At 31.2% G+C, this 24734-nt stretch overlaps 1 protein-coding gene across 1 annotated transcript; it reads right to left on the reverse strand.

The window, feature by feature from the left end:
* Nucleotides 1–7943: 7943 nt before the first annotated feature.
* LOC127282310 (uncharacterized) lies at nt 7944–8837 on the reverse strand. Its single transcript, XM_051306477.1, has one exon. It carries the CDS (start codon nt 8835–8837, stop codon nt 7944–7946), a length of 894 nt encoding a protein of 297 aa, XP_051162434.1.
* Between the last annotated feature and the right edge of the window lie 15897 nt (nt 8838–24734).

Consider the following 24734-nt stretch of genomic DNA (forward strand, 5'->3'; position numbering starts at 1 on the left):
TATTAATCACAATTTTTTGACATTTTATGAGCCAACTTTCACGGTTTGCATACGCTAGGGAAGAATGTGTACATGAATTGTTTTATATAATTTGAATTGCATAACAAAATACGATTTCAATGAGCCTAAGAACGTTTAAAAATATTAATTTTTGCCAGAGAAATAAAAAAAATAGTAAAAACATTGAAAATTGGGTTTTTCTTAGATATCTAATTGAAAAATTAACATATTCTCTTTGTCAAGGTGTCATTTCTTTCAGAATTTTATTAGCTTTAATAAAATAAAGAGGAAAAAATGTTAGTTTTAATATTTTTGAAGATTTGAACAATTTTATAGTTGTTGAAAAAGCAGAGTTCGCACAATTTCGGACGGTAGTGTACTTTAAGTACCATCAATTTTTTTTTAAATTCTATTAGAAATTTTCTTACCATCGGTTGTTAATGTAATTAACAGGATGTAATGAGTAAGAATATAAGTTATTCAGAAAATTTGCTTTACGGAAAATAGTAGCAGTCTATAAACAATTTTTCAATCAAGTTAAATAAAATCACAATTTAAAAATTCATTCACATTTTTCTTTTCCTTTACAATAAATTACGCATACGCACAATTTTAACTAATACTTTAATCTTTCTGGTTTTTTACTAATTCGTCCGCTTTTCGTCGTTACAATTTTATCTAAACCAGAATGATCATCATTTAAATTAACACTCTCAATGCTCTTATTGGAATTTTCTTTTGCTTCCAATAAGTTGTCCATTCGCTCGATCAACGGCACGCATTCGTTTAAATCCCTGACAAATTCATCGGTCGCAGATAATTCTAACGAGTAAATTCTCTGTACTGGTCGTTTGAATAACCCATTTTTTGTTTTAATTAAACAAACTCTAACTTGTCCGTCACGACCCTCGATAATTTCATCAATTCGCCCGAGAGGCCAATCCATCCTTTTCTGGTTATCGCTACCAATCAAAAACAACATCTCCTGTTTTGATTTTTCGCGTCTCTTTCTTACCGCCTCGTAACAACAGCTGACTCAAATACTCGACTCGAAAACGTTCTCTCAGATCTTTCAAAGTCTGTTGTCGGTGTCTCAATTTTTTATTTAATTTTTCTTTAGAGAGCACATCTAAATCTGGAACTCCTATTTCTCGCGTTTCTTGTAAAAACATCGACGGACTGAGTGTTTTTAAATCGTTCGCATCGTCCGAAACGTAAGTTAAGGGTCGCCAATTTATGATTGCTTTTGCATCGCACAGGGCAGTCGTTAAGCTTTCATAAAAGAGACAAGCTCTGCCCAGAACCTTTTTCAATATGGTTTTCATAACCCCCACCAACCTCCCCACCAAGGAGCTGCTGTCGGATTAAAATGCCATTCGATTTCCAGCGCTGAAATATATCTACAAATTTTCTCCCACTTTATAGTTTTCAACGCGTTAGCTTTTCCACAAAAATTCGTTCCATTGTCACTATATATATTTTGAGGCCTCCCCCATCTTGCGATAAATCGTCGAAGACATTCTATGAATTCTTCTGTTGATAGGGAAGATGCAAGTTCCAAATGAACCGCTCGGTACACGGCGCACGGGAAAATACAAATCCAGCCCTTTTTCCACCTTTTATAAAAACTGGTCCCTCAAAATCTATCCCTGTTGACTCAAACGCTACCGCGTGGCAGACTCGATTTGTTGGAAGGGGAGGGGATTCACATTCAACGCGCTTGACTTTTTGCTGTTGAGATACGACGCAACTAGACGTAATAGTTATGATTTGTCGCAGCGAGATTATCCAGAATTTTTCCCTCAAGGTATTCATTACAACTTGTGTCTCCATATGACCACATCTTTCGTGTGTCTCGAATTAATAAATTTACAATGTCATGTCTATCTAAAACTATCGAACATAAGAACAAATTAGAATCGTCGCGATTAACTATTCCGGTTTTGAGAATGATTAGGCCTTCATCATTTCTCAAAGTCCTGAATGACGACAATTTGTCTTTACCCGGTCTATCAAACATGACTTTTTGCAAATGTTTAAGCAAATTTCTTTCTGCTTCTTTAATTTCTCGAAAAGATTTTTTGCTTCAACCAACGTATGTGGTATTTGTGAGATTTCTTTATTTTCTCGCCATTGTTCTAAAATTGCTCTTCGATTTCGTAAAAATCTACGCATCCAGGCAATAAATCTCACGAGCATTGTAAAGGAGGAAAACAATGTACTCGCTTTTAAATCCAACTCTTTCGTGGCTATCGTATTCACTATAGCGCTTTTCTTGATTTCACTACAGATCTCCCCCTCATTAACACTATTCTCCCCGGAAGGCCAGTTAATTTTGCTCTCGCGCAACCAACCTGGCCCCTCCCACCACTTGGAATCTCGTAACTGGGAAGGAGAACACCCGCGTGATGGCAAATCAACAGGGTTCATACTACTCGGTACGTATTTTCAATCATTGACGTCGCTCAAGGTTCTAATTTCTTTAAATCGATTTTGTACGAATGTTCCCCACTGCGTATCTCGCTTCAGATAAGCCAAAACAGTGGTGCAATCGGACTAAAAATTGATCTTTTCGATAGGACGAGTCAAAGATTTTGCGATTGAATTCACGAGCCTAGCAGTTATTGATGCCGCCATTAACTATAGACGAGGTATTGAGGATTTTTCAGGTGCTATTCGACTTATGCTTATTAGACTTAGCGCCCAACAATTGAACTCCTATTGAATTTTCAGTAACAATACGCGCGAATACAACTGCAGCATAAGCTAGTTTGCTAGCATCTCCGAAAGCGTGAAAGGACAAACTTCCTTCCCCAATTTCTCGACTGATTTCAATCTCTTTTGTTAATGGCATATCCATCACATCAGGATTAATTTAAATCGTGTCTTTACTCTTATTCCAAAAAATTCCTAAAACAAGTGCTACTTTATTTTCCGAAATTTCTCCTGAATTTTCCCATCCACGCAATTCAAACCCACCCGCAGCCATGACAGCAGTGGCTTCTTTCCTAAAAACTTGCAATTCTTCTAAAGAATCTACGCTTGTTACGCAGTTATCGACGTATAATGAATCTTTCAATTTTTTAACTGATTTTTGCGTCCTTAAAATTCATCGCCAGATTGCACTTTTTGCAGAGATCGATCCAGTAGTAACGCAATAACCGCTGATAACAAAAAAGGACTACTGGATAGACCAAACACTACGCGGCAATGACAGAACACAACGATTTTTCCATCTACTTCCCACAGAAAACACAAGTGATCTCTGTCAGACTCATTAACTTCAACTTGCAAAAACGCGCCTTTTATATCTGAGATAACGCCCACTTTTCTCTCTCGAAATCTATTTAACGCGGACGGGACAAGTTCCATTAGATAGGGACCTTTTTCTAAACAATCATTTAATGATGGATGCCCTTTTTTCTTAGCTGATGTGTCAAATACCGGTCTAATTTTTGTTGTACTGTTCATTTTTATGACAGGTAGGTGTGAAAGGTAATGGCCTATATGGGAAACATCTTTTTCGGAAATTTTCTCAATTATGTTTTCTGCTAACCACGTTTCAAAAACTTCGCTATAAGCACGAAGTAAACCTGGATTATTCAATTTCTTTACAGTCTTTACTAAACGTTGACGTGCGATGTACAAATTCGTTGGTATATATAATTCTCCTTCCACGGTAATCTAACTTGGTACCGCCCCTTAGGCACGGTGTGCCTTAACCAGACTCAACCCAAAAGTCTTTGCTCAGTAAAAAGTCTTTTTTCTCGTGAAAGTATATGGAAAATAGAAACTTTTCTCACAAAAATCGAAAAGAAGTTTATTATTGTATTACAGTATCAGACGTGGATCCAGGGGGCACATATACATGCCCCCCCCAAAAAAACATAGTGGGTAGTTTAGGGGTTAAAACCTCCACCCCCGTGAAATTTTGAATTTCTTTGACAAATCTAAGCAAACATAAAATCTTTTCTGAAACTTTTTTTTTCTTACACCCCTGAAACAAACAAATGAACTTATAATAATTATCAATTATAATATAATTGATAGTTACAATAATAACTATCAAGGCCTCGATGGCTCTGCGGTTAGTGCGTTAGGTTCGTAATATGCGTTTAGCGTTAAGTTAGGGTCTTAGAATCTCGGCGTCGGTTAGGATTTTTTAAAATATGCGAGTTGTGCGTTCAATTGCGTTTAAGGCAGGGAAAAAAATCATGTATGTGGAATCTACAGAAATTAAAAAGTAACACTAATTTAAACTTAATAAATTTAATAAATTTTTTTTTATATTATTTTTTTTAATTTAATGATGGAATCCAATATTGGATCGAGGTTAAATTTCAGTATCGGGCCAATCTCGAATTCCAATGTTGTAACAGTGTAGGAAAATAGTATCGGTCCGATCTTACATTCTAACACCTTTCGATACCGAAACAGTACCGAATATCAGGATCGAGACGACATTGGTATGTCGAAATCCGACATCGGTCCGATACTGATCCGGTATCAGAACCCTTCTTGGGTTCATATTGTATGCGAGTGTGAATTAAGAAAATATTAAAAATGTCTAAAGATCATGGGTTTACGCATGCACTGTATAAAGTATTAAAGAATTTTAACTGTTTGAAAGAGGGAGCGATTATAACCCACTTTTAATGTATCACTTTTACTTAACCCATATAGGACCGAACAAACTGTTCGACTAGTCAAACACTAGTTTTTACATTGCAAATAAAATATTAGAATATCGTACATTATTATGCAACTACATTTTTAACATCGACAAGTAGTTTACTTTCAAATTTTTAAAGAACAAAAATTAATAAACAATTACAATAATTATGCCACTTACATTTGTAAGTGCGACTGGAATTGTAGTGTTCGACTAGTGGAACAGCTGTCCGATATGGGTTAAACAAATGATTGTACCATATTAAAAATATCAATATTCCTTGATTTGGTAAAAAGAAAATTCCCACCTTCCAGATAATTGCTATTTTAAACACGGTAAGTTTACGTTCGGCAATAAGAATTTTCCCATCTGCTGTAATGTCTCAGTCATTAGTTTTTTTGCTACATTAAAAGTTAGTACTATTATTACCTACATTGAAAGTGTTAAAATCATCGGAGATTTGATAATTATTTAGAATGGGAAAATTACAAAATTCTATGTTTTTCATTTTAGATTCTGTATTTTTGCCGCATTATAAGAACTGCTATTACCAACGATTTTGTAGATTAAAATCTCTATCAGTGATAGTGAAAAAAAATTCAGGAAAATTCCCTTATGACTTTTTACAGTGAGATGAAAGTCGTTTAAAAGTGAATTTATTATGCTTTTGCAAGATAAAAGAGATGTTTCCATTAACGGAAACACTAAAATTTTAGTCCTATAATATTTTCTTAATTCACACTCGTATACAAAACGATTATTATTTCGTTGGGAAAATAAATTTGACAAACAGAGAAGTTGTCAAAAAAAATTATTATAAGTTCATTTGTTTGTTTCAAGGGCGTAAGAAAAAAAAAGTTTTAGAAAAGATTTTATGTTTGCTTAGATTTGTTAAAGAAATTCAAAATTTCACGGGGGTGGAGGTTTTAACCCCAAAACTACCCACTATGTTTTTGGGGGGGCATGTATATGTGCCCCCTGGATCCACGTCTGATACTGTAATACAATAATAAACTTCTTTTCGCTATTTTCATTAAAAAAAATGTACTTTTAATGGCGAAAATATTCAATGGGACCGTTCTTAAAAACGGCTCCACAGATTATTTTGATTTTTGTGAGAAAAGTTTCTATTTTCCATATACTTTCACGAGAAAAAAGAATTTTTACTGAGCAAAGACTTTTGGGTTGAGTCTGGTTAAGGCACACCGTGCAGGAGTAAACTTAGATGTGCTCACTATAAATTTCCGTACGTTTTCGTTACGCTTCGTTTCACATTCGTTTTCAATAGGATCTGTAATACCGAGTATGTCTAATCGCCATAACTCGGATGGATTCGCCTCTTGACCAAGTAGCGTCGTTAACATATTAACTGTCTCCGACAACAGATTTTCATTTTTTTTATTTCTGAGACCGCATGGGGTGATTCTTATAGGTTTTTCGACGCTGAACACGAATCCGTAATCAGAATTGCTCCATCACCCTAGGTTTTCGAGAAATTTGACCTTGAAAATTTAAAAATACCGTTTTTAGGGTACTTTTTGATTTTTTATTACGGTACCAAAATTTTTTCTGAGGTTTTCATGATATGCATATGAAAGCTGATATCCTCCTTAACATTTTCCAATTTTGATCTTTCAAAAATATTTTTTTTTGGATGAGTTATCCTCATTCGAAATTCGCGTTGCAACGTGAATCGGGATCACAGTGCAGGAGGCGTATTAAAAAATGGTCCAAAATTCAAATGTATTTTAAATGGTCTGAAACTTGTTACTTGGAGGTTTTCAGGGTCGCTGATTACGAATTTGAGGTCAGTTTTCGAAAATTCAAAATGGCGGATCCAATGTGGCGGACGACTTTTTCTAAACTCGATCGAAATGGCCTGTAACTTGTTACTCGGGGGTTTTTGGGGTAGCTGATTAAAAATTCGAGGTCCGTTTTTGAAAATTCAAAATGGCGGATCCAATATGGCAGAGGACTTCTTTAAAACTCGATCCAAATGGCCTGTAAGTGATTATTGAGGAGTTTTTGGGGTTAGATATAAATATAAATAAAAACAAATAAATCAAAGTTTCGCAAAAATTAGTGAGCAAAAAAAGTCGTCCGCCATATTGGATCCGCCATTTTGAATTTTCAAAAACGGACATCGAATTCGTAATCAGCGACCCCGAAAACCCCCGAGTAACAAGTTACAGGCCATTTAAAATACATTTGGATTTTGGATTATTTTATACGCCTCCTGCACTGTGATCCCGTTTCACGTTGCAACGCGAATTTCAAATGAGGATAACTCATCCAAAAAAGATATTTTTTAAAGATCAAATTTGGAAAATGTTAAGGAGGATATCAGCTTTCATATACATATCATGAAAACTTCAGAAAAAATTTTGGTACCGTAATAAAAAATCAAAAAGTACCCTAAAAACGGTATTTTTAAATTTTCAAGGTCAAATTTCTCGAAAACCTAGGGTGATGGAGCAATTCTAATTACGGATTCGTGTTCAGCGTCGAGAAACCTATAAGAATCACCCTATGCGGTCTCAGAAATAAAAATGCTGTTGCACTGTGTAATTTTCCGGCAATATCAGCCCCAATGAGTACATCGATAGAACACCTTTGGTACCCCGCGTCAGTTAAATGAATGTTTTCTTTACGTAAGTCATTAAGCCAGGATTCTTTTTTTATGGATGGTATTGTCTCACAAATTGTTTCCTGACTCAGTACAGAAAAATTACATGCATACTTTTTATCTAAATTTTTTACTTTTATTTTAAATATATCATGCTTTTTTGCTTTTGAGGTAACCCCTCCAAACAATGAATGTGACACTTTAATCTCTGCGTGAGGTGTGTATCCCAACTTTTTCACTATATCTGCTCGAATGTATGAACGTTGCGAGGCTGTATCAATAATTTCTTTAACTATCATTTCACCCGAGTCAGAATACACTAATACACGGAGAGTTTGCAGATACACTTCAGGCGCAGCACAAATTGTGGCCAAAACATTTTCAACTTCTCGCTTACTGTCATCTTTTGAAACTAAATTGTCTTTAGATGATAAACCTGGACATAATAGTAATTCGTGACGTCTAGAACACCAATTACATTTTACTTTTACCCGACACCATTTCGCGGAATGACCTCGCCTCAGACAAACAAAACAAGCACCTTCTTTCTTAACATATTCTTTTCTTTCACTCAAATCCATTTTTCGTGAAACCTCACATTCTTTACTCTCATGAGCAGACTTACAAAAAATACACGATACCTGTTTACATTTCTAATAATTTGGTCAGCTTGTCCCTTGTCATATTATGCCCCTCATTTTCTATGGTGCGATACTGCCCATTGCGCTGCCAAGCACGTAGAATTTCTTCCGGGAGAGCAGACTCAACCAGCGGATATAACATTGACGCACATTTCTCCGTCGTTACTCTTAGAGTGTCTAGAGCACGGATGTATGCTTCCAATTTATCATAGTTTGCAGAAAGTGTTGCCTTTGGACCTCCTTTAAGTTCATTTTGGAGAACCAATCCCAACAGTTCACGAACATAATATTTAACTACAATATCGTCTTGGCCGAATCGACTCTTGAGACTTGCTATCGCCTTATCATAGTTGTCAGCTGTTGGGGGGAAACTGCGAACCAGTTCACGTGCCCTCGAATCCGGTGATGTAGCTTGAATGAGATATTGAAATTTATCCTCACGCCTAATTGAGTTGTCTTCGTGGATCTTTTTGAAAATACTCCAGAACAACAGCCACTCTTTAACATGACACTTAAATTTTGGTAACTCAATTTGTGGTAACTTCAATGACCCCTTAGTTGCTCCGGGCAAGTTGTCTGATAACACGGATTGGATGTTTTCAGTTCGTACTTCCTGTAAATCATCAGCCATCATTTTTGCATTCAGAAATGCCACAGTGTATTCGTCTACATCTTCTAATTCTTTGGCGATTTCATCTTCAGTGGCCTCTGATTCGAAGAGAAATTTGTTGCAAATAGCGTACACCGCTTCCAACTCCTTCGTCTTGGTTTGTAACAACTGAAATGCCACCATATTGTCATCTCGAGAGCACGTGCCTTTGAGTTTGGCCGAAAACGAATTGTATGTTTTCGTAAAGGCCATACCCAGACTCTTCCTTTGTCGCATTGCTGCTTCCATTTTTTAGTTTTCACTCACTCACAGTTCACTTGTGTGTACACTTTATCAATAATCCCGAATTTAAGAATGTCCGGTCACGGTCGCCAATTGTTCAGGATTCTAAGCACTAATTAATAAAACGCAACAAAAAGAGAAAAACCAAATTTATTAAATTATTTAAAATACTTGTCCAATATTAAACATATAAAACAGTCTGTCACGACTTCCATTAACCCTTTAAGTCACACATTTTTCTTTTTACTAAATTGGCTTGAAAATTGTTACTTGGGGGTTTTCGGGGTCGCTGATTACGAATCTGACATTAGTTTTTAAAAATTTTAAATGGCGGATACAATATGGCGGACTTGGAGTTAAAAATTAACTGAATTCGCTTGAAAAATGTTACTCCGGGGTTTTCGGGGTCGCTAAATACGAATCTGATGTCAGTTTTCAAAAATTCAAAATGGCGGATCCAATATGGCGGACATAAAAATTAAAAATTAACTGAATTCCCTTGAAAATCGATACTCGGGGGTTTTCGGGGTCGTTGATTACGAATCTGAAGTCAGTTTTTAAAAATTCAAAATGGCGGATCCAATATGGCGGACTTGGAGTTTAAAATTAACTGAATTCGCTTGAAAATTGTTACTCGGGGGTTTTCGGGGTCGCTGAATACGAATCTGATGTCAGTTTTCAATAATTCAAAATGGCGGATCCAATATGGCGGACATGAAAACTAAAAATTGACTGAATTTTTTTGAAAATCGTTACTCGGGGGTTTTTGGGGTCGCTGAATACGAATCTGATGTCAGTTTTCAAAAATTCAAAATGGCGGATCCAATATGGCGGACTTGGAGTTTAAAATTAACTGAATTCGCTTGAAAATTGACACTCGGGTGTTTTCAGGGTTGCTGAATACGAATCTGATGTCAGTTTTTCAAAATTTAAAATGGCGGTTCCAATATGGCGGACTTGGAGTTGAAAATTGATTAGATTCGCTTGAAAATTGTTACTCGGGGGTTTTCGGGGACGCTGAATACGAATCTCATGTCAGTTTTCGAAAATAATAATTTCATTTTTTTTATCTATCCTGCTCTCAGCGTTACCCAGAACCAACGACGTGGACTTGGCAAGATTTTGGTTCCACCTTGTTTTTTTTATTTATTTATTTTTTTTTTATTTTTATAAATAAAACAAATTACGATCGTCGCAAAAAAAAGTCAGTGAAACAAATGACGATCGTCAACAATCTTTATGATAGTAAAAAAAGGTATACATTGGATTCAGTTACAAAAACATAAATGCTAACAATTTTGTAAATAACAATACTGCTGAGTGTAAAAAACGTTTATTTTTACAGGTTACTAATCCAAGGGTTGTCAGGTACATGATTTAAAGATAAGCATCTATTATTTCTATTTAAACATTTAAAATTCTAAAATTCTATTTTTATTTTTTTATTCAGCGACCCTGAAAACCCCCAAGTAACGATTTTCAAGCGAATTCAGTCAATTTTCAACTTCATGTCCACCATATTGAATCCGCCATTTTGTATTTTTTAAAACTGACATCAGATTCGTATTCAGCGACCCTGAAAAACCCCTGGTACCGATTTTCAAGCGAATTCAGTAAATTTTTAACTACATGTCCGCCATATTGGATCCGCCATTTTGATTTTTTAAAAACTGACATCAGATTCGTAATCAGCGACCCCGAAAACCCCCGAGTAACGAGTTTTAAGCGAATGCGTTGACTTTTTATTTTTTCGTCCGCCATATTGGATCTGCCATTTTGAAATTTAAAAAACTGACATCGGATTCGTATTTAGCGACCTTGAAAACCCCCGAGTAACGATTTTCAAGCGAATTCAGTCAATTTTCAACTTTATGTCCGCCATATTGGATCCGCCATTTTGAATTTTTAAAAACTGACATCAGATTCGTAATGAGCGACCCCGAAAACCCCCGAGTATCAATTTTCAAGAGAATTCAGTTAATTTTTAACTTTTATGTCCGCCATATTGGATCGGCCATTTTGAATTTTTAAAAACTAAAGTCAGATTCGTAATCAGCGACCCCGAAAACCCCCGAGTAACGATTTTCAAGCGAATTCATATGAAATATAATTGTAATATAGTGAAAAACCAAAGGTGGGTCGCTGAGCGACCCACTGTGACGCAAAGGGTTAAGGATCGAAAAAAGGGAAGCCGTTCCGGACAGTTCCGAGTCGTCGTTATCTCTACTCAAAGACCTCTCTCACTTCTCCATGCTATAATTCTTTACTCTTACAAATAACTACAGAAGTCACTGAATACTTCCTGAAATTTTTAAATTATATAACTTTCTAACAGTAGTATCCGAATCTAATAATTTATATAAGTCAACCATTAAATGCATACTTTGAGAACCATCAAAGTTTCTTTTGCTTCTATCAGAATTTTAGTAACTGGCGATTATTAAATTAATTAACAGTATGTAAAAACGAAAAGGAATATAACGTATTAAGAAAATTTGTTTCATGGAAAGTGGTAGCAGTCTATAAACAATTTGCTTATTCAACAAATAAATACATACTTTGGGTACCATAAATGTTTCTTTTTCTTCTATCAGAATTTTAGTAACCTTCGATTGATTAGGGAATTAAATAGGTAAAATGAATATGGTCAGAAGATTATTAGAATTTATGTTACTGAAAGTAGTAGCCGAATAAAACAATTTATATAAGTCAGCCATTATATGCATACTTTAAGTACCATCAATGTCTCTTTTGCTTCTATCAGAATTACAGTAACTAGCGATTAATTAGGGAATTTAACAGGTAAAATGAATATGGTCAGAAGATTATTAGAACTTTTGTTACTGAAAGTAGTAGCCGAATATAAACAATTTATACAAGTTAACCATTAAATGCATACTTTAAGTACCATCAATGTTTCTTTTGCTTCTATCAGAATTTTAGTAACTAGCAATTGATTAGGGAATTATACAGGGTAAAATGAATGTGGTTAGAAGATTATTAGAATTTTTGTTACTCAAAATTGTAGCAGTCTATAAACAATTTGCTTATTCAACAAGTAAATTCAAACTTTGGGTACCAACAGTGTTTCTTTTGCTTCTATAAGAATTTTAGTAACTTGCGATTGATTAGGGCATTAAACAGGGTAAAATGATTATAGTCAGAAAATTCTTAGAATTTTTGTAGCTAAAAGTAGTAGACGAATATAAACAATTTACGTAAGTCAACCATTAAATGATTACTTTCAGTACCATTAATGTTTCTTTTGCTTTTATCTGAATTTTAGTATCTAGCGATTGTTGCTGTAATTAACACGATGTAATGAGTTAGAATAGAAGTTATTCAGAAAATTTGCTTTATGGAAAATAGTATCAGTCTATAAACAATTTGCTTATTCAACAAATAAATACATACTTTGGGTACCACCAATGTCTCATTTGCTTCTATCAGAGTTTTACGAACTATCAATTGATTAATGAAATATACAAAGTAAAATGAATATGGTCTGAAGATTATTAGAACTTTTGTTACTGAAAGTAGTAGCCGAATCTAACAATTCATATAAGTCAACCATGAAATGCAAACTTTGAGTACCATCAATGTTTCTGTTGCTTTTATCTGAATTTTAGTATCTAGCGATTGTTAATGTAATTAACAACTATTAATTACGGAACTTAACAGGTAAAATGAATATGGTCAGATGATTATTAGAACTTTTGTTACTAAAAGTAGTGGCCGAATCTAACAATTTATATAAGTCCAACCCTTAAATGCATACTTTAAGTACCATCAATGTTTCTTTTGATTTTAACTGAATTTTAGTAACGTTTGATTGATTAGGGCATTAGTCAGGGTAAAATGATTATAGTCAGAAGATTATTAGAATTTTTGTAACTGAAAGTAGTAGACGAATATAAACAATTTACATAAGTCAACCATTAAATGCATACTTTGAGTACCATCAATGTCACTTTTGCTTCTATCTGAATTTTAGTAACTCGCGCTTAATTAGGGAATTAAACAGGTAAAATGAATGTGGTCAGAAGATTATTAGAACTTTTGTTACTGAAAGTAGTAGCCGAACATAAACAATTTATATAAGTCAACCATTAAATGCATACTTTAAGTACCATATATTTTTATTTTTATTCTATCAGAATTTTTGTTACCATCGGTTGTTAATGTAATTAACAGGATGTAATGAGTAAGAATATAAGTTGTTCAGAAAATTTGCTTTATGGAAAATGGTAGCAGTCTACAAACAATTTGCATTATTCAATAAGTAAATGCATACTTTTGGTACCATCAATTTTTCTTTTGCTTCTTTTAGTATTTTAGTAACTGTCTAATGATTAATGAATTAAACCTGGTGAAATAAATATGGTCAGAAGATTATTAGAATTTTTGTTACTGGAAGTTGCAGCAGTCTATAAACAATTTGCTTATTCAACAAGTAAATGCATACTTTGGGTACCATTAATGTTTCTTTTGCTTTTTTTAGAATTTTACTAACTAGCGATTGATTAGGGAATTAAACAGGGTAAATTGAATATGGTCAGAAGATTATCATAATTTTTGTTACTAAAAGTAGTAGCCGAAGATAAACAATTTATATAAGTCAACCATTAAGTGCATACTTTGAGTACTATCAATGTTTTTTTTGATTTTATCAGAATACAGATGTGACTAATTGTCACTGGTCAAGTGCAGTAAAGCCAAGATCAATCTCCAAGGAAAAATCTTCTTTCTCCCTATTTACTTTATTAACCCTTGAGAGGGAAACCCTTATAAATGCACATTTTGAAGATCTTTTTTACAAAAGAGTAGTAAAGTTTATTGAATTGAAATAAAGCATACTTTAAAGTGTTCAATATAAGCTATGTAAAAAATTTTTTAAATAAAAATAGTGAAAAATGGCGGCGTTACAGGCGTTTAAAGTTGGATCTTTGGTTTTTTCGCCATGCAGTCTGCAGGTCTCAAATCTCCACCAAAATTAAGAAATGAAATTTTTACCTTTAAACTACACAAATACGCTTTGCATGACGAAGAGAAAATTAATTTTTTTTTAAATTCGGGTCCATTTAAAAAAAAACATTTCTTTTAAACAATCTACCAAAAAAATTGTTAAAATTTTTTTTAAAAAAGTAGCTCGTCATGTAAAAGCCAGTAAGTTAAAGAAGATTTCTTGTTAGTTTCATGAAAATAGGTGAAATATTTTCTGAGCTGCATTGCACGGCACGCGAACACGTTTTAGTTGTGTTTTAACTATTGCCTTGAAGACGTTATGTATTGGAAAATATCTATTGCACTAAAAACCAAGATTTACTATCACTTTCTCATGTAAAATTAACATGAAATTCGTTTAGAATTTCTTCGATTTTCGGGCAAATTATTTTTTCCTGTCATGGATATTTACAACTAACTTTATAAAAGCGTTAGAAGTCAATTTCTCTAAAACTGTGCATACAAGTAATCCATCGAAAAAAATTGACCCCTATTTTTTAGTTTTTCCCCAAAAAACAGTTTTAAAAATAGTAAAAACCTGTATAAGTTTTATACTTAAAACGTTATAGCTAAAAATAAAAAAGGAGTGTTTACAACTATCTGGAGCCTACCTATCTCAGCAAACGATTTTGGAATTATGTTAAAACAACTTTCTTAAAATTGTGCACCCAGTTGGCAAAAAACCATGTTCGTTCTAAAAACGTTTTAAGGACATATTGTTTGATGAAATTGTGCTCAAAATATGAGTTTGGTATATAAAATTGAAATTTACTTATAAAATGTTTATAACTTATAATCAAAACATACATTGTACATATGAAAGATGTACAAAGCAACGTATGTTTTGAGGGCATTATCGATTAACAGATTTTTATGTCCGCAAGTGTAACATACTTTATGGACATATTGATTGATAAAATGGTACTCAAAATATGCGTTTGGTATATAAAGTTGAAATTTACTTATGAAATGTTTATATAACTTATAATCAAAACATACGTTATACATATGAAAGATGTACAAATAGAACGTATGATTTGAGGACATTATCGATTAACAGATTTTTATGTCCTCAAATGTAACACATACTTTATGGACATATTGATTGATAAAATGGTGCTCTAAATATGCGTTGGTAAATAAAATTAAAATTTACTTGTTAAATGTTTATATAACTTATACTCAAAACATACGTTGAATATATGAAAGATGTACAAATAAAACGTATGATTTGAGGACATTATCGATTCACAAATTTTTATGTTCTTAAATCTAACGCATACTTTAAGGACATATTGATTGATAAAATGGTGCTTAAATGATGTGGTTTGTGTATAAATTCGACCTCAAACTATGCAGTATTTATATAACTTGTTCCTCAAAACATGCGTTGTATATATGAAAGACGTATAAGTGCAACGTTTGATTTGAGGACATTATCTATTCTCAAATTTTTATATTCGCAAATGTAACGCATACTTTAAGGACATATTGATTCTTAAAATTGTACTTAAATCATGCGTTGTACATATGAAAGACGTCTAAGTGCAACGCATACTTTAAGGACATATTGATTCTTAAAATTGTACTTAAATCATGCGTTGTACATATGAAAGACGTCTAAGTGCAACGCATGATTTGAGGACATTATCTATTTACAAATTTATGTCTTTTAATGTAACGCATACTTTGAGGACAGATGGTTTCTTAAAATTGTACTCAAATCATGCGGTGGTTATATATTTTGGTACTTAAATCATGCGTTGCGTATATAATTTGGTTCTCAAAACATGCATTGTACATATAAAAGACGTACATGTACAACGCATGATTTGAGAACATTGCGATATACACAATTTTTGTGTCCTCAAAATATGCTTTGCATACTTTATTGTCGATTTAAACTTATTAATTTTGAGTGTATATCAATAATTTTTTAATGCTTTTGCTATTTAGGGCATCAGGAACCTATATATACACGAAAAAACATGGGTCCCCAAATCATGCTTTGTACATATATATATATGTATGTATAAGAATGAATGAATATATATAGTTATATATAGCAAATAAATTGAAAAATATAAAATCAACATAAAAAAATTATTTTAAATTAATAATTTTTAAATAAATTTATAAATAAATAACTAAAACATTGTTTTTATAAATAATAAATAGTAATTATTAAGTTTTTATAAAATATTTGATAAAATTTCAGTATATATAATTAAAAATTGTTTAATCATTAATAATATAAAAAATTATAATAGTAAAACTAATTAATAATAAAAATTAAGTAATAAATAAATAAAATTAATAAAAATTAAATAATATTAGAATTAAAACAATATATAATAACAAAATTTTAAACAATTTTTCATTATATTAAAAAATCAGGTTATGTTAGTACATAATACAACGAGAATTAATAAAAATAATAAAAATTATAAATAAACTAATCTAAAAAATTGTAACTTTGCTAAAAATTAAGATATTTTTATAATTCAAAAACTATATTGTAAAATCCAAAATAATAATAATTATTATAATAGTTATATTAAAATTTTCATATTGTTCATAACAAAAATTAACTAAATTGTAAAATGATGTAAAATTATGAATATTTCTCCTTCCATAAAAGAAAACCCCTCTTATTTCAATTCTCTCTATTTTTAAGACAATTTCTCCCTACCATTTTCATGAATTTTCGCCCTTAGGCCCAACCCATAGTTTCAACCTACCTGAGTAGGTTGGGTCAGCAAGGCCCAATAGAAATAAACTCTTAATGAGTTTTTCACCATTTTCTTTTGAATTTCTCCATTTTTCTTTTAAAGGGCCCAATGGCCAATTTTCTCAACCCACTTTTTCACGCCTATGAAAAACTGTCCTCCTCTTTAAAATTTTTCTCCGCCTTTAAGAAATTTCCCCTTTTTCGCTATTTTCCCCCAATATTACAAAATTCTAAAATTATAGTGAGGACAAACCCTTAAAAATCCATGTTTCTGTACAACAGCAGTCATTCACAACTATTCAAAATCATTACAAGTTTCTAAAAAATTATTCAGTCATTCAAAATCTTAAAAAAAAATATTTCTACAAGTCTTTTGACAATTCAAGTTTACAAGTTCTTAAATTTTTACAAAACAACAAGTTTTAAAAATTACAACGACTTACCACGAGTTACCCTATTTTAACTCAAAATAGAAGGAAGGAGAAAATATTATATAAATTTTAAACCAGGAAAATTTTCAACAGAATAAAAATAAAAGTAAGTGTCAATTAATTGGCTTGTTTTTCTTTCTTTTCTTCTTTTTGAAACTACAACTTTCTATTTTTCATTATTCCCAATTCCGAAAAATACTGCCGTTTAAATCTGGCGGTTATTTTTCAATTGTATATTTTTAATATTTCCAACATGTTTCCAATTTGTTTTACCTGTGTATCCTAAATTTGTTAATGTCACTTTATAAAGTTGTGACTAACAAATTTTAATCCTTGAAAAATGTGTAATTTCCTTATTTCTCATTTCATATAAAAATTGAATGGAAAAGAATTTAACCAAATTGATCCCGAGCTATTAGATGAGAATCCAGGCTCAAAATAGAATTAAAATTTAAATTATTTATGTTATATTACGTAACATAGATTAAATTTTTGGAGGCCCCGGAGGGATAGATTTGGTTTTCTTTTTCTATTTTATTTTTATTTTCTGTAGAACTCTATATTTTCATAATTATTGATTTTTATTTTTTAACCATGAATTATGTACCAGTACAAGTAAATCTTGTTACTTGTCCCTATGATGAATCCCATCGTGTCTCAAAAGCTAAAATAGTATCACATTTAATTAAATGCCGTAGAAATTGTAAAGAATCTAACGAAATTGTAGAATGTCCTTATAATAAATATCATTCCGTATTAAGATTGGAATTAAATTATCATATTGAATATTGTAGACGTAATTATTTACGTTAATTATTATAAACATTTTCAAAAAAAAAAAAAGTGAAATTTTCTATATATACAGTTTTTTTTACCCTTTAATTTTCCTTATGATGTATACACAACATTTCAACTTTCGATTTTTCTTGTCATAATAAGCACGCAGTGTACTATTTCCCCCTCCCTTCCGCACCATTTTCCCCGCGATTCCCGAGCGGTATCTCGCGAACGCGAAGTCCCTCGCGACTCTAGATACGTTTTTTGATTTTTCTCAATTATGCATATGAATATTTAAATTTAAATAAATTTATATTGCATATAATTATTTATTTATAAATAATTTTTTTTTCTCACTCCAGTCTTTTGCCTTTCACTATATGCGTTCAGTATAGTACAGTGGGATTGTACTACGTCTGACTATACAAGCTAGACGGCGGCCATTTTCACTCACAGACCACTACACGCGGCGCGTAGTCCCGCGACTACCCGCGACTCCCGACCGGTATCTCGCGAACGCGAAGTCCCTCGCGGTTCTAAATACGATTTTTGATTTTTCTACCCCTTTAATAAATATTAAAATTATAAATTTGTTAATAAATAAATAAATTATTATTTATAACAAATTTTTAAAAATTTTATATATTCAAATGGTTGGCATGGCTAGCCATATACTAGTTTTGGCTACCTCCAGTAGTCGGCTATTTTGAATTTTTTTTTCTCTCCTTTTTCTTCTCACCTTGAATTTTTATTACTTTTTATATTCTATTATGGAATAATTATAAATATTCAATAGTAATATTAGATAAAATCATAAATTCTAAAATTTCTTTTTATCGAAAGTTTATATCGATATATGAAGAATTGATATATCGAATATAACATAAGGGTAATACATAATGAATTTTTTTTTTAAGGTTCTTCCGTAATGGAATCCGAAAGGGAAATTAAAGAAAGATTAACGGGTTTAACCGGAATAGAGTTAGACATACATTTACTAAAAGGTGACAACGAAGATTTGTGGGAGCTTGAATTAGAAAATAACAAGCAAATTGAAATCTTTAAAAAGAATTTTGGGGATCTATCAGCAGTTAGTGATTTAAATTCACGGAAAATTTCTACTTTAGCACTAAAAATTGTAGAATTGATTAAAGAAAATAAGCGTTTAAACCAAGTTGTTAGGAGACTAGTTTGTTATTCTACCATTCCTGGTAAACGTGATGTAATAGAAGAATTAGATTATGCATTTTCGCAAATGAAAATATAAAATTAAATTCTTTTTGTAATAAAAATAAAAATTTTTATTTTTTTTTTTCATTTGTATATTCTCTCTTTTATTCCTTATTACCTTTTTCCAATCTGAAAATATTTAAGAGTAATGGAAATTTTTATTAAATAATATTAATTATTTAATACAAATTTTATTGTTCACATGCGCAAATATCATATAGTTGCTAAAAAGCCTATGTATATTTTGCAGTCATGAACATCTTTAAATTTTCATTTTAATTGAAAATTCATTTTTGTTATAATTTATTATAATAAAAATCTATTTTTTTTTAAATTCTTTCTCTCGAATAGAACAATTCATTTTCTATTTTAGAAGAGTTTGAATCAATTAAATTCTAGTCCTTATTACCTTTTTTTTTTTTTTTTTTTTTTTTTCCTCTCAAAAAAAAGAGATGTTACAAAATTTTTATTTTTATTCCTAAAAACAGGATAAAAATCTTATAAACAAAAACATTACAAATTTTTATTACAATGAAATTATTAAACAAATTTTAATAATATAAACAAATTTTTCTATCCCAAAAAGAGGATAATGAACATTTATAAACAAATTGTTGTTTTTATATTCCCAAAGGAGGAAATCTTTTTATTGATGAAATTTTTATTTCTCATAGTGGATTATTTTTGCATGTGAATTTATTATAAAACATTCCAGAAAAAGGATTTTGTTTTTTTTTATATTGAATTTTTTTTTCCCTCAGTGAGGATTCTTTTAAAAGAAATTTTTCTCCCAAGGTGGATGATATTATTATTATTATTATTTTTTTTTCCTTTGTTGAAAAGGAAGAGTCAAAAATTATATTAAAATTTTTTTTTTTTCTTTATAAGTACTATTATATGTACAATTTTATTTTCAAATAAAATTTTTTTTTTATATTGATTTTAATGGTATACAATCTTTTTATTTAAAATGAAAAATAAAATTATTAATCTAGATAATCTAAATGAGGTTCAATCAGTTTCTCCTTTTTCTAATTTAGTTACAATTCTTAAAAAAAAAAATAACTATTAAAAAGGTAGGATTTTTTATTTCTTTTTCACAAATGAATTCTCAGACTAAAATGAAATAAACAAGAGTAAAGAAATTTATTTCAAAGAAGAAAATATATATATATATTTCTTACTGAACTAGATTTTTCATTCACATGCAGTCTTGAATATTTTGTTTAATTCTTTTAAAAGAAAATTAATTTATTAATTTCTATCTTTCAAATAGTTAAAAAAAATAAAATTCTTATTTTTTAAAGAAATATCCTTTTTCAAATGTTTAAAATTCCTCTTCATAAAACTTCCTCAAATCGTAGGAAAAGAGGAAACAGAAAATATATAACTATCCCTATTAGTTCTGTCATTTATAATAATTTAATAAAAAAACCAGTAAAAAATATACCTGTGGCCATAGTTAAGCCCAATATACGACAGCCTATAGTGGAACAGACAATCATACCAACTGATAATACCATTGATTTAACTGTGGAGGAAGTGCATGTATTACCTCCAGCAGTAGAAAATTTATTAAGAAATTTGAGTATAGAAACTATACAAATTGATTAAAATTTAATTTTTCTTTTTTTTTTCTTATTTTTTTTTTAGTGTCCGGATATTCTACCCTACCTAAAAAATTTTCTCGTAAGCAGAGGAAAAGTTATAACAAAAAGTTAAGAGAGCAAAAAGCTCAAAATGGTGAAAAATGGCTTTCTTTGGAAGATTTGCGTAATTTAAGGAAGGACCTTAAAGAAAAAGAAAAATTAGAAGAAGAAAAATCAAAAAATATTCCTATTAAAACCAATAATGATAATATAATAGATGGCAGTGTATACAAAAGCTTAAGCTTAGATACAAAAATTGCCATAATACGTAAAAACCTATGTAAGCACATGCTAGTGCCAGAACGTTGTAAAAATTGTATTGAAAAATTTAAACGAACGTTTACCATACCTAAAATTAAAAAATAATAAAATTTTTTTTTTTAAATTAAATATATTTTTTCGCCATTGACATGAAAAAGTGTCTTTTTTGTGCCTGTTTTGGGCAGATAAAGTAGCACTTTTTAAGGCAGTTTGGGCCAACTGCCTAAAAAAGACTTTTTTAGGCAGCAAACTGCCGTATAAAGTCTTTTTTAGGCAGTAAACTGCCCTATAAAGTCTTTTTTAGGCAGTTGTTAATTTTTGCATAATTTTTTTTTTTGCTTTTATTTTATTTATCAATTTTTATTATTTTTTTTCTTTAAAATTGTTTCACTTTTTCATAACAATGGCGAAAAAAATAGCGTATGTGGCTCGCACGTAGTAATTTTTAGGTTCGGATGATTTCAATACTCGCTGTCTGTGCGACTTCGGTTCGACTCGGCTCGCTTTCGGCTCGACTCGACTCGCCTTCGGCTCGTCTTCATCTCACCTACAGCTCGCCTTCGTCTCACCTACGTCGCACTAACGACAGCTCGTACTGAAAATTACATCCTCACCTAAAAAGTACTACTTTACGTGCTTGCCACATAATATACTATTTTTTCTTTTTTTTATGAGTGATAAAAGAATAACTAGAGCACAAGCAAAAGAAGACCTTAATTTGCTTAAAGAAATAGAAACCTTTAATCCTTTTTCTACAACACAACAAATTCCTAGAACTCCTCCTAAAAATCCTCCATCTGACCTTTCCTTACATAATTCTAAATCGGAAATTTCTTCTGGAAGTAGTACAGATTTTGATACTACTATATTACAAAATAATACAAAATCTCCCTCGCTTATAGCATTTGAAGAGGAAACTAATAATCCCATTTATCATTCGACACCAAATAGAAATTTACATTTGGAATTCTCTTCATTTGAAGAATCAACCATTCAAATAGATAATTTTGTAAATAATACAACTATTCCAAATTTAATAATGAATGCTAATCCTAACATGGCTCTTCCTACAAATCAAACTGTCAGTTTGGCAGATGCCCTTAAAATAGTACCCGAATTCGATGGGTCAAATATTTCTGTAACTGAATTTTTACGCGGTTGTTCGGAAGCCAAAAGTATGATTGGGGCAGCAGCTGAAGGAAATTTAATTAAATTAATTAGAACAAAAATTTTTGGTGAGGCAAAAGAAACGATTTTAGGACAAGATTTTAATACATTAGAAGATTTAGGTAATTTTATTAAAGATATTTACTCCACGACAAAAACCGTGAAACAATTGTATGGGGAATTAGGTAATGAATATCAAAAAGAAAATGAAAATGTATTAACCTTTGCGAATAGAATTAGGGATATTGGTAGTAGAATTCTTGAAGCTCAAAGACTTTCTGTAGGAGAAATAACTCAAGCCTTTAAAACTGAAACACAAAATGATATCATTGAATGTTTTAAAGATGGTCTTTTACCTGAAATCGAAAGAAAAATTACAGAGCAGGAAAATATTAATAATTTAATTCGAGAGGCAATTAAAATCGAAAAGAAAATATTAGTTCAAAATAGCAGAAGACAATCGAATAACGAAATCAAAAATTATAAACGTCGTGATACCTATACTGCTTTTCCTTTAACAAACGATGAACCGAAACAAATGTTTCAATCAAATAAATTTTGTAGTAATTGTAAAAATAATAATCATAACACTTCAGAATGCTTTAATTTAAAACCTAAACAAGAGGTAATAAAATGTCAAATTTGTGACCGTCCTGGTCATTCCGCTTTAAATTGTTTTAAAATCACAAAATGTCAAAATTGTCAAAAAACAGGTCACAACACTAAATTTTGTAGAGAAAAACCTGCAAATAGTGTATTTTGTCAAATTTGCAACAGACCTGGTCATGTTGCTAAAAATTGCTTTCAAAATCCTTTAGTAAAAAATAATCCCATTCAAATGGAAAATAGGGCACGTTTAGTGTGTCAAGTTTGTAACCAAGTGGGACACACTGCAGCCACTTGTCGTAAAATTTCCTCCCAAAATACAAATAAAAATTCGTTTTGCAATTATTGCAAAAATCCTGGCCATTCAATTAATGAATGTAGAAAATTAGCAGCAAATAAATCCCAAAATAATTCGGGAAACGGTCAAGGTCCCCGTCAACAGAGCGCAAATCAAGGGACTTTAGTACCTCAGAGGCGCTCAATCAATGTGATGGAGTCCGAAGACCTAACGTCCGAATTATTGCCATAAATAAAGAGAATGAGGCATACAGTCCCTATATTACTATGAAAATTGGAAATTCTTTTAAATCAATTGCACTTTTATTAGATACTGGTGCAGAAGCTAATTTAATAAAATTAAACTCAGTCCCAGAACAACACAAAATAAATGATACTGTTCTTTATAAATTAAATGGTATAGGTGGTGAAACCACAGAAACTTTAGGATCTATTAAATTAAAAATTTTAAATCATTATGTTGAGTTCATAGTCATACCAGATTACACTCCAATTCCTTATGATGGTCTTTTAGGTACACAATTTTTCTTTGACACACAATGTAGAATAAATTTAAAATCACAAAAACTTGAAATAGACGATCATAGAATTCAATTAAAAAAATTATTAAAAATTGATCCAAATTCTTGTTCAAACATCCATTCTTTGAAAGTCCAAATTCAAGGTAGATTACCAGTTTTAACAATTCAACACTTGTTAAGTGGGGATAAAGAAGATTTCTTAATTGATACCGGTGCAGAATATAATATAATAAAATCTTGGATGTTGGAAAAAGAAGATGAAATTGACACTGATAAAAGATTAATATTAAAAGGAATAGGACCTAACTTCACTATTATAATGGGAAAATTAGATTTAGATATCTTAGGGATAGAATCAGAATTTCAAGTTGTAGAAAATAACCTTAATTTACCATGTGAGGCTATTTTAGGATCAAATTATTTACAAAAAGCGCAAGCTATAATTGACTTTAAAAGTTCGACTATAGAAATACAGGGTCAACGACAACCTTTTCATTATAAATTCAAATCATATTTAGAAACAGATATCGATGTCAAAAAAGCTTTGGAAGAATTAAGAGATATAGAAAGTCACGCAGAAAAACATGTTTTTTGTGTTTCTAATGATGAGATAAATGAAGATCTCAACATGGATACATATGAAAATGATTTTTTATGTGAATCAGAAACCTTTATTTCAGAAGAGGAATTAAAGACAGAAATTAAAAACCCTAAAATAGAAAACTTCTTAAGATTAAATCATTTAAATGAAAATGACAAAGAACACATATTAAAACTCGCTTTAAAATACAGGGAACATTTCTTTTTACCCGGTGATGAATTACCAGGGACAGATAGGGTTATGCATAGGATCCCTACTATAGATGATATTCCTGTGTTTTCAAAACAATATAAATTTCCCCATTCAATGAAACAAGAAATTTTAAAACAAGTACAAGAATTATTAGATGCAGGTATAATAAAACCTTCTAATTCCCATTACAGTACACCATTATGGATTGTACAAAAGAAACCAGATTCAGAAGGTAATATAAAGTGGAGAGTTGTTCTCGATTTTCGCGCATTAAACGAAAAAACGCTAGGTGATGCTTATCCCCTCTCCAATATTACCGAAATTTTTGACCAGGTCGGTGGCGCAAAATATTATACCATTTTAGATTTAGCTAAAGGATTTTTACAAATCAAAATGGACCCTAGAGATGCCCACAAAACGGCTTTTAGTACCCCAT

This window comes from Leptopilina boulardi, unplaced genomic scaffold (assembly GCF_019393585.1).
Source record: "Leptopilina boulardi isolate dan_hultmark-lab unplaced genomic scaffold, ZJU_Lbou_2.1 LbouV2_296, whole genome shotgun sequence".
NCBI lineage: Eukaryota > Metazoa > Arthropoda > Insecta > Hymenoptera > Figitidae > Leptopilina > Leptopilina boulardi.